We start from the raw sequence: 15,322 nt of genomic DNA on the forward strand, positions 1-15,322 counted from the left end.
GGCTGCCAACTAGACTTGGAGCCATTGATCACTACCCGTTGAGCCCGACAATCTAGCCAGCTTTCTACCCACCTTATAATGCATTCATCCAGCCCATACTTCCTTAACTTGCTGACAAGAATACTGTGGGAGACCGTGTCAAAAGCTTTGCTAAAGTCAAGAAACAATACATCCACTGCTTTCCCTTCATCCACAGAACCAGTAATCTCATCATAAAAGGCGATTAGATTAGTCAGGCATGACCTTCCCTTGGTGAATCACAGTCCAGTCAGGCATGACCTTCCCTTGGTGAATCCATGCTGGCTGTTCCTGATCACTTTCCTCTTATGCAAGTGCTTCAGGATTGATTCTTTGAGGACCTGCTCCATGATTTTTCCAGGGACTGAGGTGAGGCTGACTGGCCTGTAGTTCCCAGGATCCTCCTTCTTCCCTTTTTTAAAGATTGGCACTACATTAGCCTTTTTCCAGTCATCCGGGACTTCCCCGGTTCGCCACGAGTTTTCAAAGATAATGGCCAATGGCTCTGCAATCACAGCCGCCAATTCCTTCAGCACTCTCGGATGCAACTCGTCCGGCCCCATGGACTTGTGCACGTCCAGCTTTTCTAAATAGTCCCTAACCACCTCTATCTTCACAGAGGGCTGGCCATCTCTTCCCCATTTTGTGATGCCCAGCGCAGCAGTCTGGGAGCTGACCTTGTTAATGAAGACAGAGGCAAAAAAAGCATTGAGTACATTAGCTTTTTCCACATCCTCTGTCACTAGGTTGCCTCCCTCATTCAGTAAGGGGCCCACACATTCCTTGGCTTTCTTCTTGTTGCCAACACACCTGAAGAAACCCTTCTTGTTACTCGTGACATCTCTTGCTACCTGCAACTCCAAATGCGATTTGGCCCTCCTGATATCATTCCTTTTAAAGTGTTCTTAGTCTCCAGTAATTCAAGTACCAAAACCAAAGAATGTAAAGCATGGCATGGTGAAAAATGGCTGCTAAAAGACCCATGCTGCAGCCCTCACTTGCAGGAGTAATTCATAGAATAGAATATCAGGGTTGGAAGGGACCTCAGGAGGTCATCTAGTCCAACCGCCTGCTCAAAGCAGGACCAAGCCCCAATTTCTGCCCCAGATCCCTAAATGGCCCCTTAAGGATTGAACTCACAACCCTGAGTTTAGCAGGCCAATACTCAAACCACTGAGCTATCCCAATTCTTGCTTATGAAAGTAGTTCTAAGGGAATAAATGGGACTACATGCATGAATAAAGGTTGCAAGGCTGGGCCCTAAATTTGAGAGGAGAAAAATATAAAGGTTCTAAGAGGCTGAAAAATCACCTCTGAATATGTTCTGAATTTCCTTGTAAGCTGCTTTTGCAAATAAGCCCTACCCCAACTTTGTGAAATTCAAGCAAGGACCTGGAAGGAGCTGACCCAGGATTCAGCAACAAAGAGGCTGCTGATAGGACAGTTTGCATGAGGAAGTTTGAAAGACCATGTGTGTGTTTCCAGAAATAACCCCAGCCTTGAGGAAAGGAGTAAATAATTGACATGAATTTCACACACCCCTCCCCCCCCCAATCTGGCAACTATTGTGGTTCTACAATTTTCTGCAAATTCTAAACTTCCTCTTTTTTTTTTTTAGTTTTTCTCTTTTTATTGTGAAGATAACTCTATTATATGCATTTACAATGTATTAGGCTAAATGATGTGAGAGTGCAGCCAGAAATATTGGACTTGAACCCTGTATTGTTCCTTTATGTGGTGTGTAAAGATGATCTAAGTTTCCCTCCCTTCTGCATCTTTTACCTTAGTAACATGAACACAGCTTGGCCAAACTGAAGGATCTAACCCAATAAGTTTTCATGCAAAGCTGGGAAATGAGACCATCATTTCTTGTCCACATTGCACACACTGTATTTAGGTATCCTATTAAGTCTTAACTAGTACTCAGAAATTATGTGTGTAATGTGGTAATGGTATTATGAGAAGAAAACTTCTATTTCTTGATGTGTGTGGCAATGCATTATTTGGCGTCATGTATTTAAGAATGAGTTCAACATCCTACACTGCAAAGCTTGTTACAATACTCGTTAACCTGTTTTTTCCTAGGGAGTTTTGTGTCACTGCTCTGCTGCTGCTATTGTTTTTAGTTTGCATCATATTTAAGCATCCAGGTTCTGGAAAACAAAAGGTCTTCTGTTTCCAACATGCTTAATCATGATACTGATTGTAGTTGGTGAATTGTACTGTGTCCAAAAGACAAATGAGCCATTGACCTACCATCTGGGAGATATGAATTTAGAACAGACATGGATCAGGGGGACTAGTACTGTGTGAAAGAAATAATATGCTTGGTCATGGGTATTGGGGGAAGGGTTGCCAAATGCATGGCATGCATAGCACCTCCTGCTGACTGATCTCTATACTACCATTACTGCATATTCCCCTGGGAGATGTATGACTCCACTCCCATCTGTAGGTGACTTGTGTTAGTGATTGAAAGCCAGAGGGAAGAAAAATAAACAAGATAAAGATATGGGTTAGAAACTACTGTATGGATGAATGTTGCTGAGAATGGAAGCAGGTATTTCACGCTGCTTAAAGGTTGCTGTGGAGAAGCTTTGGGAAGGAAGTAGTTCACTGCAAGCAGAGCCTTTGTTCTCTTTTGTTGGTTTTTTTAGCTTCGCTGATGTTTTGAGAGCGAGTGCCACCCTGTGGCTCTAGTCCTGTATTGCCTCTTAGGAGTGTACATGACCATGTAGCTTCTGAAACATCCTGCAAACTGTTCCATTAGGTATTTTACTTAAATGGGAGAGCCTGGAATATTTTTAGGCTCTGGATTGGTTTTGGACTGCATTTTCTTTGTCAAGATTTTTCTTGTCTAAATCTTAGGTTGAGCGCTCTCTCTTCCTGTAGTATGCTGTGTGAGTGTGATCATCTACATTGCTTAGACACTGTTCTTTTGGAGTAGATTTTTCCATTTTGGACATACTTCAGGTCGGCAGTTGTTGATTTGGAGGATGGTGTTGGTTGGGATCCCCAGTGATGGAGCAGAGCCACATTGTGCTGGGTGCTGAACAAACACAGAATAAAAAGACACTTCCTGTCTCAAGGCTGGGAATGAACCTCGTCATCTCTTATATAGTCTTCCACACTATGTAGATACTCTGTAGTGCTGAAAGAGACTAGGTGTGGTGGTAGTGGATGGCAAATTAGCTGTAGCTTCCAGTACACCAGTGAGGGAGAATAATTATTTTTCATATTTATTAGTCTAAAACACTAAAGGTAAATTGACTTTGCATTTTGGGCCAGGAGTATAAAAATGAAATGGTCTTCCATTTCCCATGTCTGAACTTTGTTGACAAAAAATCTATCTGTAGTAGCACTTGTTATTGATGCTATCGGTACACAGAAAAGACACAGCAAAGGTGTGTGACTTGAATATAATAATCAGAACTTGTATTTCCTGAAATACTTAATGTTTAGAAACTGAACTCTAGCACAGTTGCATCTTCGTGGTTAAAACAGATGAACGTTTGTTTTTCAAAAGAGGCAACCATTTTTTTTTTTTCTCCTCCTAAAGCTTGGGAAAATGCGGCTAACTATCCCATGCAGGGCCCTGACTTGTTCACATCTGCAGTGTTTTGATGCCACTCTGTACATTCAGATGAATGAGAAGAAACCTACTTGGGTTTGTCCTGTTTGTGACAAGAAGGCTCCCTATGAACACCTCATTATTGATGGGTAAGTAACATTTGGAGCAAAATACAGTGCATAATTTGTAATTGTGATGTACCGTGTCTGGGAATAGTTTATAAGAAGACATTCCTATCTAAATTTTTTGCACATTCTACATTTGGAGTTGTTACATGTGTTTATTTCCCTGATGCTACTTACTAAAAAACGTCCCAAAGAACCTAAAAACCTCACTGAAAGCAAGCACCAGCTTCTGTGCACACCTGCAACATATGGATTCAGTGCTCAGCATTAGTTCTTCAGATCCCAATCTACCTGGGCAGGAATTTGCTTCTCCAAAAGCAGTGTGTGTGTCCTGGGGGGAATGAGGAAATTATCATGTGGTTCTGTTCGGGAGAAAAAGCTTAATTTTAATTACTGGGAAGGATCACTCTTTCCCAGGTTGAAACGTATTTCCCAAAGTGAATCTCTATGGATTGATACACTTGAGTCATCAAAAAGCTAATATCCATAGCTCTGTTGGTAAAGAAGATATATCAAGGTGATTATGCTATTTTAACTAGCCTCTCTCCTAATCCTTCCTCTAGATTTTATCCCTCGGCAGTAGGGATCAACATAGAATATTATTTTACAGAAATAAGAGCTAATTGCACAGTCAGTAGGAAATTCATTCCTTAGAGTAGTATTGTCTGCCCTCTGGCCTCCTCTTTTGAGGGATTTTGTTCATTTTACGTAGTGGCCCTGTCCACTTTACAGATGGAATAATTTCTGAGAGCCTGCTTCAGAAATGGCTGCCCCTCAGACATCTTCGTACATGGTTAGGCCAGCTGTGTTCACAGTCAGTTTAAGGAAGCTTTGTGTTTAATTTTTTTGTTAACATTACTCCATCCATAGTAGAAGGAATCTTAAGGGAAACAAGCAACTGATGGTTACGGTGGCAAATTGGGGTATGCAGTTATGAGCAGTGATTGTTCCTCACTGTTTTGCCTTGAGATAAATGTACTTACTTACAGATTTGTGCATCATTTCTTGATGCAATGTACTAGAGTCCATTTGAGTTACCCAAATGTTTGGATTCCTAGAAAATACATTATATCCTTGATTATCTAAATGTCAGGGAAGTCATTGACTAAATTTGGATAAATAGGGGAATTTTCATCGTAATATACATAGTGGGACACGAACCTGTTTTGGACAACAAGGAGCTCAACACATTGAGGTTTGGACAGTCGAGATTCTACTGTATCATTAAGTGAATGTGCAGATTATTTTAAGTAATATTTTAACATTTCAGTTTCCTTGTTAAGAACTTGTACCGAGGAGAGAGAAATGCCTGAAATTCTCAAATAGGACTAATCCTTTCAAAAGAATGGTTCTAATTTACCTTAATTTAATCTAATTTAAAGTTTTTCTCCATTTCCTTTTTATTTTTTGAAGATGGATATTAAGGTTTTTGCTTCACAGGTTGTTTATGGAAATCTTGAAGTACTGCACAGACTGTGATGAAATTCAGTTTAAGGAGGACGGGTCATGGGCTCCCATGAGATCCAAAAAGGAGGTTCAAGAAGTAACTGCGTCTTATAATGGAGTTGATGGTAAGTCTTAAATTTTTGAAGGTACAAACTAAATCTCGTATTGTTAACCCACATTGTTTAAAATATTAAAATGTGGGTTTGTTTCTAAAAGAGTACTACAATTCTATGAGCAACGGAACATGCCCGTTCCCTTTGTGTAGCTGTAGCTTTTTATTGATGAAACTGAAGTAAGATGTTTGAGTAACATTAACATCCATGTGAGCCTGTCTGTATTTCTGAAGCTTTGTTAATGCTTTTTAATCTGGTTTTCTTTCCACTTTTGTTGGCTTCTAAGCTTTATTTATGGCAAGCATGTATAATTTTAATTTAACCAAGTGACGCTTGTCTTCGTTGTAATGCATGTACAATATAAATTATGGCTTAAATAATTAGCATGTTTCTTAAATCTTTGTAGGATGCATAAGTTCTTCCTTGGATCATCAAGTGTCTTCTCACCAGCAATCAAATAAAAATAAGAAAGTAGAAGTGATTGATCTAACCATAGACAGCTCCTCAGATGAGGAGGAGGAGGTACCGTCTGCCAAGAGGAGCTGTCCTTCCATTTCTCCTGCATCACCACTAAATAATAAGGGGTAAGAATAAAGTGGGCACTATTTTTAGTTAAGATGAAAATATGTTCACGACACGCAATGGTGAAAACAAATATCAAGTGAAATTTAATTGCACCTTGGAAGTTCACTATTCAAAGTCTGTCCTGAGTTTATTACAACAGAACTTGATACCACAAACTATGGCTTGATCTCAGTAACTCATAACTCACAGACTGGGAGTTAAAAAGATGGTGGTCTGCTAGCAGAAGTGAAGATTTGTCTGGCTGCAACTTCACAGGATGAACTTTATGGGTTTTACTACAAAACACAGTACAATGATGAAGCCATTTTTGTAACTGACCTATGACAAAAAAGGAAACCATTGAAAAAGGTCTTGAGCTAGTATAGTTGAAGAAACAAATATTTTGAGAGGTTTGGAAATTAATCTGTGCTAGTAGAGAATTGTGGAAACAAAGTACACAACTGAGAACAACAGCAGTATGAGAAACTGACATAGTGTGGTGTGGGTGTATTGTCTGTTTTTGCCAAAGACTACCACCAGCAAAGCAGCAGTATAGAATACCAGAATAACCAGCTATAAATAAATAGCGATGCTGTTAATAGAGCAGAACTGGTAAAACATTCATGGATGAAAACTCTGGGCCTATACAAAGGGATTGTGCCATTGTTCTGATTATTATCCCAGTACTAAAGCCGCTCAGTGATCATGTGAGTCTAGTTAAGATCTCCTTGGCTGTTGCTCCATAGGAAATGCCCTGTGTAGCATATAGAAATAATTGTTGGGATGTTATGCAGGCTTTTAACTGTGTGTGTGTGTGTGTGTGTGTGTGTGTGTGTGTACACATATAAATTTAAGAGGGGTGTGTGTGTGTGTGTGTATATATATATATATATATATATATACACACACACACACACACACACAAACAACTCTTAAATCCTCAGGTCCTTTTGTCCTGACTCGTGATGGCTATTCATTCTCTTATTAATATAGGCAGTGCTACCTCTGACTAAAGTTAAAGTTGCCTAACACTTTCCGTTATAAGACCTGTTTTCATATCTTTATAACGTTGACAAAATGTAACCATGTGGGCTGAAATTTTCCATGCAGATGTCTGTTGGTTTATGTTTCTGTGCAAATGATTCAGCCATTTCTGAGAGCAAGATTAGAGGAAAAATGTGTTGTCTCCCCCCGCCCCCAGTTGTAAAAAAATTCCTTACAACTGTTGTTTGTTAAAGTTCTAGACCGTTATGCTTTGGAACAAGACTTTGAAATTTGGCGGGGGCTGTTCCCTCTAGTGTCAGGGATATGTCTTTTGCCAGAGCGACATGTGCTTTTACTGTAATGCACGCCACATTTTGAATGATTTCTTCAGGACTAACTTTGGTTTTTAAAGCTCTGTATGATGCATGTGTTGGTATTTTGGGTTTTGTTTTTTCCGCAAGCAGGAATTTGCACTCTTCAAACTGTTGGTTAATATTTAAATCAAACATGTTTACAAAGTGTGAAAAATGTTCTTTCCTTTGCAGCATTTTAAACCTACCCCATCAAGCATCTCCCGTTTCAAGAACCCCAAGTCTTCCTGCTGTTGACACAAGTTACATGAATACATCACTTATTCAGGACTACAGGCATCCATTCCACATGACACCTATGCCTTATGATTTACAAGGTTAGGCTTCTTACTGCTTTGAATTGAACTTAAAAAGTTCACGCTATTGTGAAGCAGTGTAAATGTACAATTGATTAGTGGTCCAGTCATACAAAATACTATTTTGGGGCTCAGAGAAGATAATTCTATGCTTAACTCAGGTTAACTCTTATCTGAAGGGATAAAAACACTTAATCTCTCCTACACACGGTACTTCACTGTCTAGGTATAACTAAAAGTTAAATTTCATGATCATCCACATCACACTTCGGTTAAATTATTTGATTTTGGGGGTGGGAAGGGCAACTTTCTCTTGAGAAACTGAAACCCTTTTTATTTTGACTTTCCACAGGATTAGATTTCTTCCCTTTCCTATCAGGAGACAATCAGGTAAGTTGTAGAAAAATGAGTAATGCAGCATAAGTTAGTTTTAAGTAAATCCCTTCTAAAGGGATTCAAGAGAGTCAGAAATTGAGCCAGTGTATAGGTTTTTGTAAAAAAAGGCTTTACAAAACTTGAATGCTAAGAGAAATTTTTCTGAAATAATAAAATAGGAATGGAAATTCTTCTGAAATAATCATTGCCCTTTAGTTTGCCTGGCAAATATTGCATCATTGCACTAGTATATGTATAGCAGGAATTGAACCTGAGCAGTCTGCTTTCATTGTGAGGAGAAATGCAAACTAGAAACCACTGGCAGAAAGAGCAAAATGCAAATTACTTTTAAATTATTTTAAATTCAAAAAGGATCATCGGCAACTAGTATTTCTCGTTAATGTCATTTTAAAGCTGAAAGCTCACTTCTTTTGGGGCTCGCCTGTAGGCTAAAAAAAATAATGGTCCTACTGGAATCCGTGATCACTACCTACTGATTTTTAAGCAGACTATTCCTGAATCTGTTTCTTGAGTGCAGTAAGAGAGGTCTTCCGACTGTAAAAATAAGTATCTGTCTCTAATGTCACAGTAGTGGGTGGCTTGTGTCTCTCAATTCTGGCCAAAAGATTCCATTCAAGTATGAGTAGTTTCTTGCCAATAGGTGGGGGTTTTTGTGGGGGAGGGGTAAGAAAGGGAAAGTACACTGCTTCTCACCATCCCAATAGTATCTCATTATGGTTTGGAATTGAGAGAGATTGCTTACTATCCAGTAGGAGCAAACTAATTTTAAAAAAAGGAGGACTTGTGGCACTTAAGAGACTAACACATTTATTTGAGCATAAGCTTTCGTGAGCTACAGCTCACTTCATTGAATGCATCCAATGAAGTGAGCTGTAGCTCACGAAAGCTTATGCTCAGATGAATTTGTTAGTCTCTAAGGTGCCACAAGTACTCCTGTTCTTTTTGTGGATACAGACTAACATGGCTGCTACTTTGAAACCAGTACTAATTTTGTTTCCAGTTTTCTTCTGGCTTTAGAAACCAAAGTCTTCAGTTCACTTGCTTTTACAAATTGTCTTACAAAGTAACACTTGGACAACACAGAGTAGACAAATGGTTGTCAGTTTCTAGAATTCCGGAAGCTTAGAATACACAGATACTTTCTACCTCGTTTGTGCCGCTGTGAAGAAAACCTGTGGAATCAGAAGTGTAACTTTACAACGTTGTCTTTTTTCACAGCATTACAACACTTCCCTTCTCGCTGCTGCAGCGGCGGCAGTTTCTGCGTCAGATGATCCAGAACTCTTGCACCCTCGTTTTTTCCCATACGCTTCATCCCAGATGTTTCTCGATCAGTTGAATGCAGGAGGAAGCAGTACTCTCCCAGCCACTAATGGTAGCAATAGTGGCAGTAACAGCAGTCTTGTGTCCTCCAACAGCTTGCGAGAGAATCATGGCCATCCAGTTGCAAATAGAAGCAGCACAGACACGGCATCTATCTTTGGCATACCGGACATTATTTCATTGGACTAATTCTTGGACTAAATGGACTTGTCAGAAAAAGAGATCTTTGTGCTTGGTTTTATCTTACTCTATTTAGAAACGTAGACAAGGTGTTTTTTTTCCTTTTTTAGGAAAGAAAAGCTTAAGACGTGTACAGAGAACAAAACTATATTTTCAGTTTTACTTTTGTATATAAACCTAAGATGGCCTGACTGGTAAAACAAAACAAAAAAAGAAAAGTACAAAAAAAAAAAAAAAAAGAAAAAAGAAAAAAAGAAAAACTTCAGTTCATTTTTCTGGATGCTGAAGATTTTACACGTATGCATTTGTCCAGTGATTTACTTACTTTAGTTTGGACACACATGGCATTATTTTCTTCACAGTAATGTTAATGAAAAAGGAAAGGAATTTCTACGTTGCAGGAGGTTTTTTCTTTTGGAAACGCCATTTACAATTGATGGTAGAACTGAATTCCTCTTAACCCCTTTTCAGCACAGATTTATTACGCTTAAAGTGATATATACCCTACTTGTACTATTCCACCGCATACCCTCTGTAGTGCAGGATATGGGAGTGTGTTTTAAATGTCATTTCTGATTCTATATGACTGTATATTCAGTTGGCATGTGGAGTTCCAGCTCTTTCATCAAACATGTTGCAAGCTCATTAGTGTGTCAGTTACTCTTATGGGCCAGACTCCATACACTCTCAAGCTGAGGTATTGTTTTGAGACAGGACAGTTTCATAGAATCTAGCCCCATATAAAAGCACTGACACACCGTCACTCTAGATTTTTATTTCTAACCTCCAGTATTAATCCTTTAAATAATTGCGGTCCCAATCAACAAGGTACTTAAACGTGTGTTAAATTTTAAGGTGTGGAATGACTCATGTGCTTTAAAGTGAGCAGTGTGCTTAAGTAGCTTACTGAATTGGGGCCAAAATGGCTCTGTCAGTGAATACCTACTTTTGGCCACAATAGATTAAATTTCTGCTAAAAACAAGCCTGTCAAACAAAGAGAAGGAAGTATGGTTTAGAATGCACTGTTGCATGGTTTGTGCTGCTGTCAGTGGTAGTGATACATCGTCTTTTGACTTCAGATGCATCAAAATTAACTTAACATTGAATGTTAGACATTAAGCTTAAAAAAACAACTAAACAAAAACAGCACCCAAACCATAGCCCACTCACTTAACTGTATTGAAATGTCTGTCTGTAGAAATCTGTTAGTGGTTCCAAATTGGATTTTTCTCTTTTTGGCCTCCTAGTTTTTTTGAGTGATTCCCTGTTTTTAAGTATGCTTTTATTGAACTGTGTGAGCCATACGTGTTTTCCAATTCCTATTACTTTTTTTTTTTTTTTTTTTAAAAGAATGCATGACATAGGAAAGTCTTTTTTAGAACTGATGGATCATTTGGACTGATCCATTCTTATTAAATAGAGAAACATGTAAATAGATGGAAAGCAGTTTTTCAGGAGATTCTTTAAAATAAGAGTTGGGGGATGGAGCAGGGAGGTGATTCTATTGTGTCCCAAAGTCCTCACCAGAGAGAGTGAATATGTCCTCTGGTGTGAAAAATATTTTTTTAGCTAGTTGAAAGTGCAGGTAACAAGCTTATCAGGAAGGATAGGAAGGAATACCACAATTAGCAGATTCTTGTCTGAATTTTTATGTCCCAAACAGTTGATATCAGCTAGTTCAAGCATTGACAAGGGCCACCTTTTGCATATAAAGTTGTCTCTTTAAACTTTGCATTGATTTAAAAAAAAAAATTACTTACTTTAATCCAAGTAGAATTAGGCATTGCTGTAAGATCAGTTGAATGGTAAATTGACAGGCTCACATGAATATGTGGCATCAAAATTGTTTTTAGAGTTTTTACAGCATCCCTCTGCCACTGAATAGTTGACTTGAATTTTGAAAACAAACTGTTTGTGTTTATATGTAAATGTGTGTGTATATATGTATTTATAGATCAGTGTGTGTGAGTTAAAAGTGAGTTAAATAGTTTTTCCCATGCATGTGTATTCCATACATATCTGGCTGATTTAGATATATTTCACCTTACACCCCTTTTATAATTTATTAAATGTCCGTTTCAAATAAATAAATAGAAGGAGAAAACAGGAAATACTTCATTTTTAAATTCAGTCTGAGATGGAGGTTTTTAAGCCTTCATTAGGAATATAACTAGTTTATAAATTTTAGTCTAGCAAATCCATTGGGTTATTAAATTGGTAATTAAAGAGCAGATGCTTCACTGTAATACCTAGTATAAATCTGAAGTGACTGATTCCTCCAGACTCGCACCAGTGTAACTGAGAGCAGATGTGGCCCCACCTTATAAAACCTAATAAAATGAAAATTAAAGAATGAAATTCTGGGGAGTTCATGACTATTTTACATCTGAGTGGTGGCAGTGTTCATACTGATTCTGCTGTGTTGAAGGTGAGCTGAAAACCTGCTTTTAAAAACAAAATTAAAAGTTTGATTAAAACCTTGGCAACCCTAGAGAACTGAATGTGGTGAATATATTGTAAAAGAGTTGGGAATCTTTCATCCTTAGCTTACCTTCCAAAAGCCAAGGTCAGCCTATGATCCCCCAAACCAGTATATAAGAGCAGAAAGGCTTTTCAGTTCAGCTTCATGTTTTAATCTCATTGTTTCACATAGGACAGCAAATGCTCTTTGATTCTCCTATGTGGTATTCATTCTGTATGTTTTGTGACTATTTGTTTCATTCTCTGAGGTTTTGTAAGATTGATAACTTGCCGGAACTTTGTATCTGACTACAGTTAACATTACTGAGCAGAAGTCTGTCTGAATTCTCCAGGAATTCCTTATGATTTAGTTTAAAAAAAAAAATCACTCGTTGCATATTTATTAAACATGCCGTAAAGTAACTCCTGCTTTTGGCTGGTTTGCAGTACTGCTAACCTGACTGTACATTACTGAATCTGTGTAACCCGTAGCTGTGGGGTACCAATTGTTTCCTTTGTCCTCAAATTCTTCCACTGAAAGGGGGCAGGGGCGTGCGTGTCTGTCTGTTACGTATATTACTGCATGTGTGTATGTGTCTATACACACAGATCTGAGTAAATAGCTGTTGTTTCAGTAGCAGGGCTGAAGTGGTTTTGAATCACTTGTGGGCATTATTGGATGCATTCTTTTAAAAAACAAAACCACACAAAACAAAATCTGAACTATGCTAAAATTTAACATACTGAGCGTTTAAAATATTTCCTAGCGCTTTCATTCATATAGGCATTGTAGCAATTCTACACCTGTTCGTTACCCTTCAGGGCAAGGATTCAAGAACCCTTTCAGGGGTGGGATGGCTTGTAGATTTTTATTGAACTGGCTTGGAGCTGCCTTCTCATTTAAAGCGAAGAACTGCGGGGAGAGCATATCACAGAAAATCCTTCACTGCATTGACATTTCAGGGTTGTAAAGCACATTTTAATATGTATTCAGAAAGGATTTTGTTTGATCAATGTGTTTGTTTTTCTTTTCATTTTAAACAGAGCTTAGATTTCTAACAAGGGAGAATAGCTGGTGGTCCCGGAAAGCGCTGCTGTTAGTTGTTTTAATTAACAAAGGGGAAATGTATATAAGCAGGATATTAACAAGTTACCATTAATTCCGTGAATTTAAATCTGTGATTCATTGCCTTAAAATTTCTCTTCGTTTCCATACGGCATGCCAAACCAGTAAAATGGCTTTTAAAAATGTATAGTAGACCAATGTCAGTTTGTATAAAAGTACCAAGTGAAAATATTTATTACATGCATTGGAAAAAATTGTTTACCTATTGAATGTTACCTGTTTATGTAGAAATCTTTAGATGTAATAAAAAAAAAATCAGTTATCTTGTCTTCTCTAAATTAAGTAATGCTGGATGCTCCCTGTGGAGTGGGAAACTCACAGGAATGTAATTCGCACAGGCATGCTTCATTGCTAAATGATGTTTCATAGCATGGGATATGTCATTTTGTATCTGAATTTAAGTAGAGCATTCAGCGCACCAGTCTCCTCCAGTTCTCAGTGGTGTCTTGTTTGTGTGAGAGTATATAAAACGCACTGTCCCCATTCTTGTCTAGTTTTCACTTCGGAAGTGTTTATACCTGGCTGGTAGAAACAAGCTGTTACAACACGTTCTAGATTAATACACTGTGTTTGCTCTGAGCAATGTCCATGCCTCATCAACACCTTTTATATCCATTCTGCCCGAAAGCATTTGTTTCAGTTGTCAAATGTGCTGAACAATGGGAGAGATTGTCAAATGGCTATCTTGAGCCATTGGTAGTTGGCAGCTAATACAAATGAGAGAACCTATTTCACTGCTCTGAACAAGCTATTGGCACGCTCCTCAAAAGGGACCAGTGAATGTAATAAGTAGACTGTCCTCACTTGTAATGTCAAGATATTTGTAGAACTTAATGGTAGGGGAGAAAAGGCATAATTTGGACATTTAAAAGCAAGAACTATTTCCTTACTGGAGTTCTCCCCCCTCTATCTTCAGGACCTCCCTCTTTGTTATTGGAGGGGTGCTTAAGTGTTAAGCTGCTGGTAAGATTTTGTCTAATTTTTACAAGTCCCTGGAGTATTTTTTGTGGACGGTGGAAAGCTCAAAGATGATAAATTGAGTGGACATTGTAGACAGATGTGTGACAGGGTAGGTTGATCAGATTTATGCCTAGCAAGGGATAGTGTCCCCTCAACACACAGCCCTTTGCTGTTTAAAAGACTTAAAAAATAAAACCACCTCTCAAGTATTTTGTAGGCAAGGATTTGAGTTCATTATGGTGTTACCTCATGATGGCTGATAATGGCATGGGAACTGCAAAATCTGCAACTCAAGTCTTCGTGAGTAAATGAAAGTGGGAAATGCACAAGGGATGGCACTGGGGTGAATGACAGAATTTTTGGATCCACTCCCATCTCTTGCAAGACTTGGGCAAGTCACTTCACCCTTTTGTGTCTGTTTTCCATATTTAAAATAGGGAAAAAATGCCTACCTCCAAGAGCGTTGGGGCCCAACTTACTGTTTGAAAGACCCAACAGGCCTGTCCACAGGACAACTTTTAACCAAGTTTTTGTGGTCAGTTACTGACACGGTTGGCTCTAAACACTGGCCACACATGAAATATGACTAAAACTAGAGTCCTGAGCCCACAGCTGACTCTGTGAATGGATCCCTACTGCCTTTAATGAGGCTATGTGCAGACTTAGGGATGTGCCTACTTGTCATCAGTTGTCATCTTGCGGTCATGATTAGTAACCATGGTTGGTTGGCTCTGTGTCTTGCCCCTGCTTGAGGCCTAGACTCTCACAGAGTTGTCACCCAGTAACCACTTCAACATATTGTTTTGCAACAGGAGCAGGACCCAATAACCATGTTCACATAATTGGTTTGGCCTATCCTTCATCCCAGCTCTGCAGTAATATAACCCAGCGTGCCTGGCCCCTGATGCCACTGTCCATGTCCTCTGGACATTCTGTGTCATGCAGAATCTTTATGAGAGAGCTTCTAGAACATATTGATACAGATGTGGTTAGCATGGCAGGTGGGGATGCACAAACAAGGTTTCTGTTTACAAAACCCAGGGTAAAAGTTGTATGTAGAGGGCCTAAACATTGTGGGCACTCTTTAATTTTTCATGAACTGAAATGTTCTAGCTAAGTCAAACATGGATCCAGCCCATTTGACATGTTTAGATGGCCTGCATGGAATATTCATGTTCTGCAGAATCTGTGTTTACTTTTTGAAAATGTAAGTTTCTGGCTTTAATAGCTAAAGAAAGAACTTCTCAAATGTGAACAGCAGAAATCAATATACTGAGTTTTCCTGAGTCTGCATGCGGTCTGAAACAATGACATCTCCCCCACCCCATCTTTGGCTTTAGAGTTAATTCCCTAATGTATCTACATTAACTACTTTGTTGCTGATCATC

At 38.7% G+C, this 15,322-nt stretch overlaps 1 protein-coding gene across 2 annotated transcripts in view; it reads left to right on the forward strand.

The window, feature by feature from the left end:
- Window positions 1-10,371, forward strand: part of PIAS1 (protein inhibitor of activated STAT 1) — a 96,632-nt gene extending 86,261 nt beyond the window's left edge. For both annotated transcript variants that reach the window (XM_073304443.2, XM_073304444.2), the window contains 6 exons: window positions 3,578-3,738; window positions 5,155-5,285; window positions 5,680-5,857; window positions 7,367-7,509; window positions 7,841-7,878; window positions 9,103-10,371. In XM_073304443.2, coding sequence (XP_073160544.1) covers window positions 3,578-3,738; window positions 5,155-5,285; window positions 5,680-5,857; window positions 7,367-7,509; window positions 7,841-7,878; window positions 9,103-9,396 — 945 coding nt within the window. In that variant the 3' untranslated portion in view covers window positions 9,397-10,371. The remainder of the gene's footprint in view (window positions 1-3,577; window positions 3,739-5,154; window positions 5,286-5,679; window positions 5,858-7,366; window positions 7,510-7,840; window positions 7,879-9,102) is intronic.
- Window positions 10,372-15,322: the final 4,951 nt, after the last annotated feature.

This window comes from Lepidochelys kempii, chromosome 10 (assembly GCF_965140285.1).
Source record: "Lepidochelys kempii isolate rLepKem1 chromosome 10, rLepKem1.hap1, whole genome shotgun sequence".
Taxonomy (NCBI): domain Eukaryota; kingdom Metazoa; phylum Chordata; order Testudines; family Cheloniidae; genus Lepidochelys; species Lepidochelys kempii.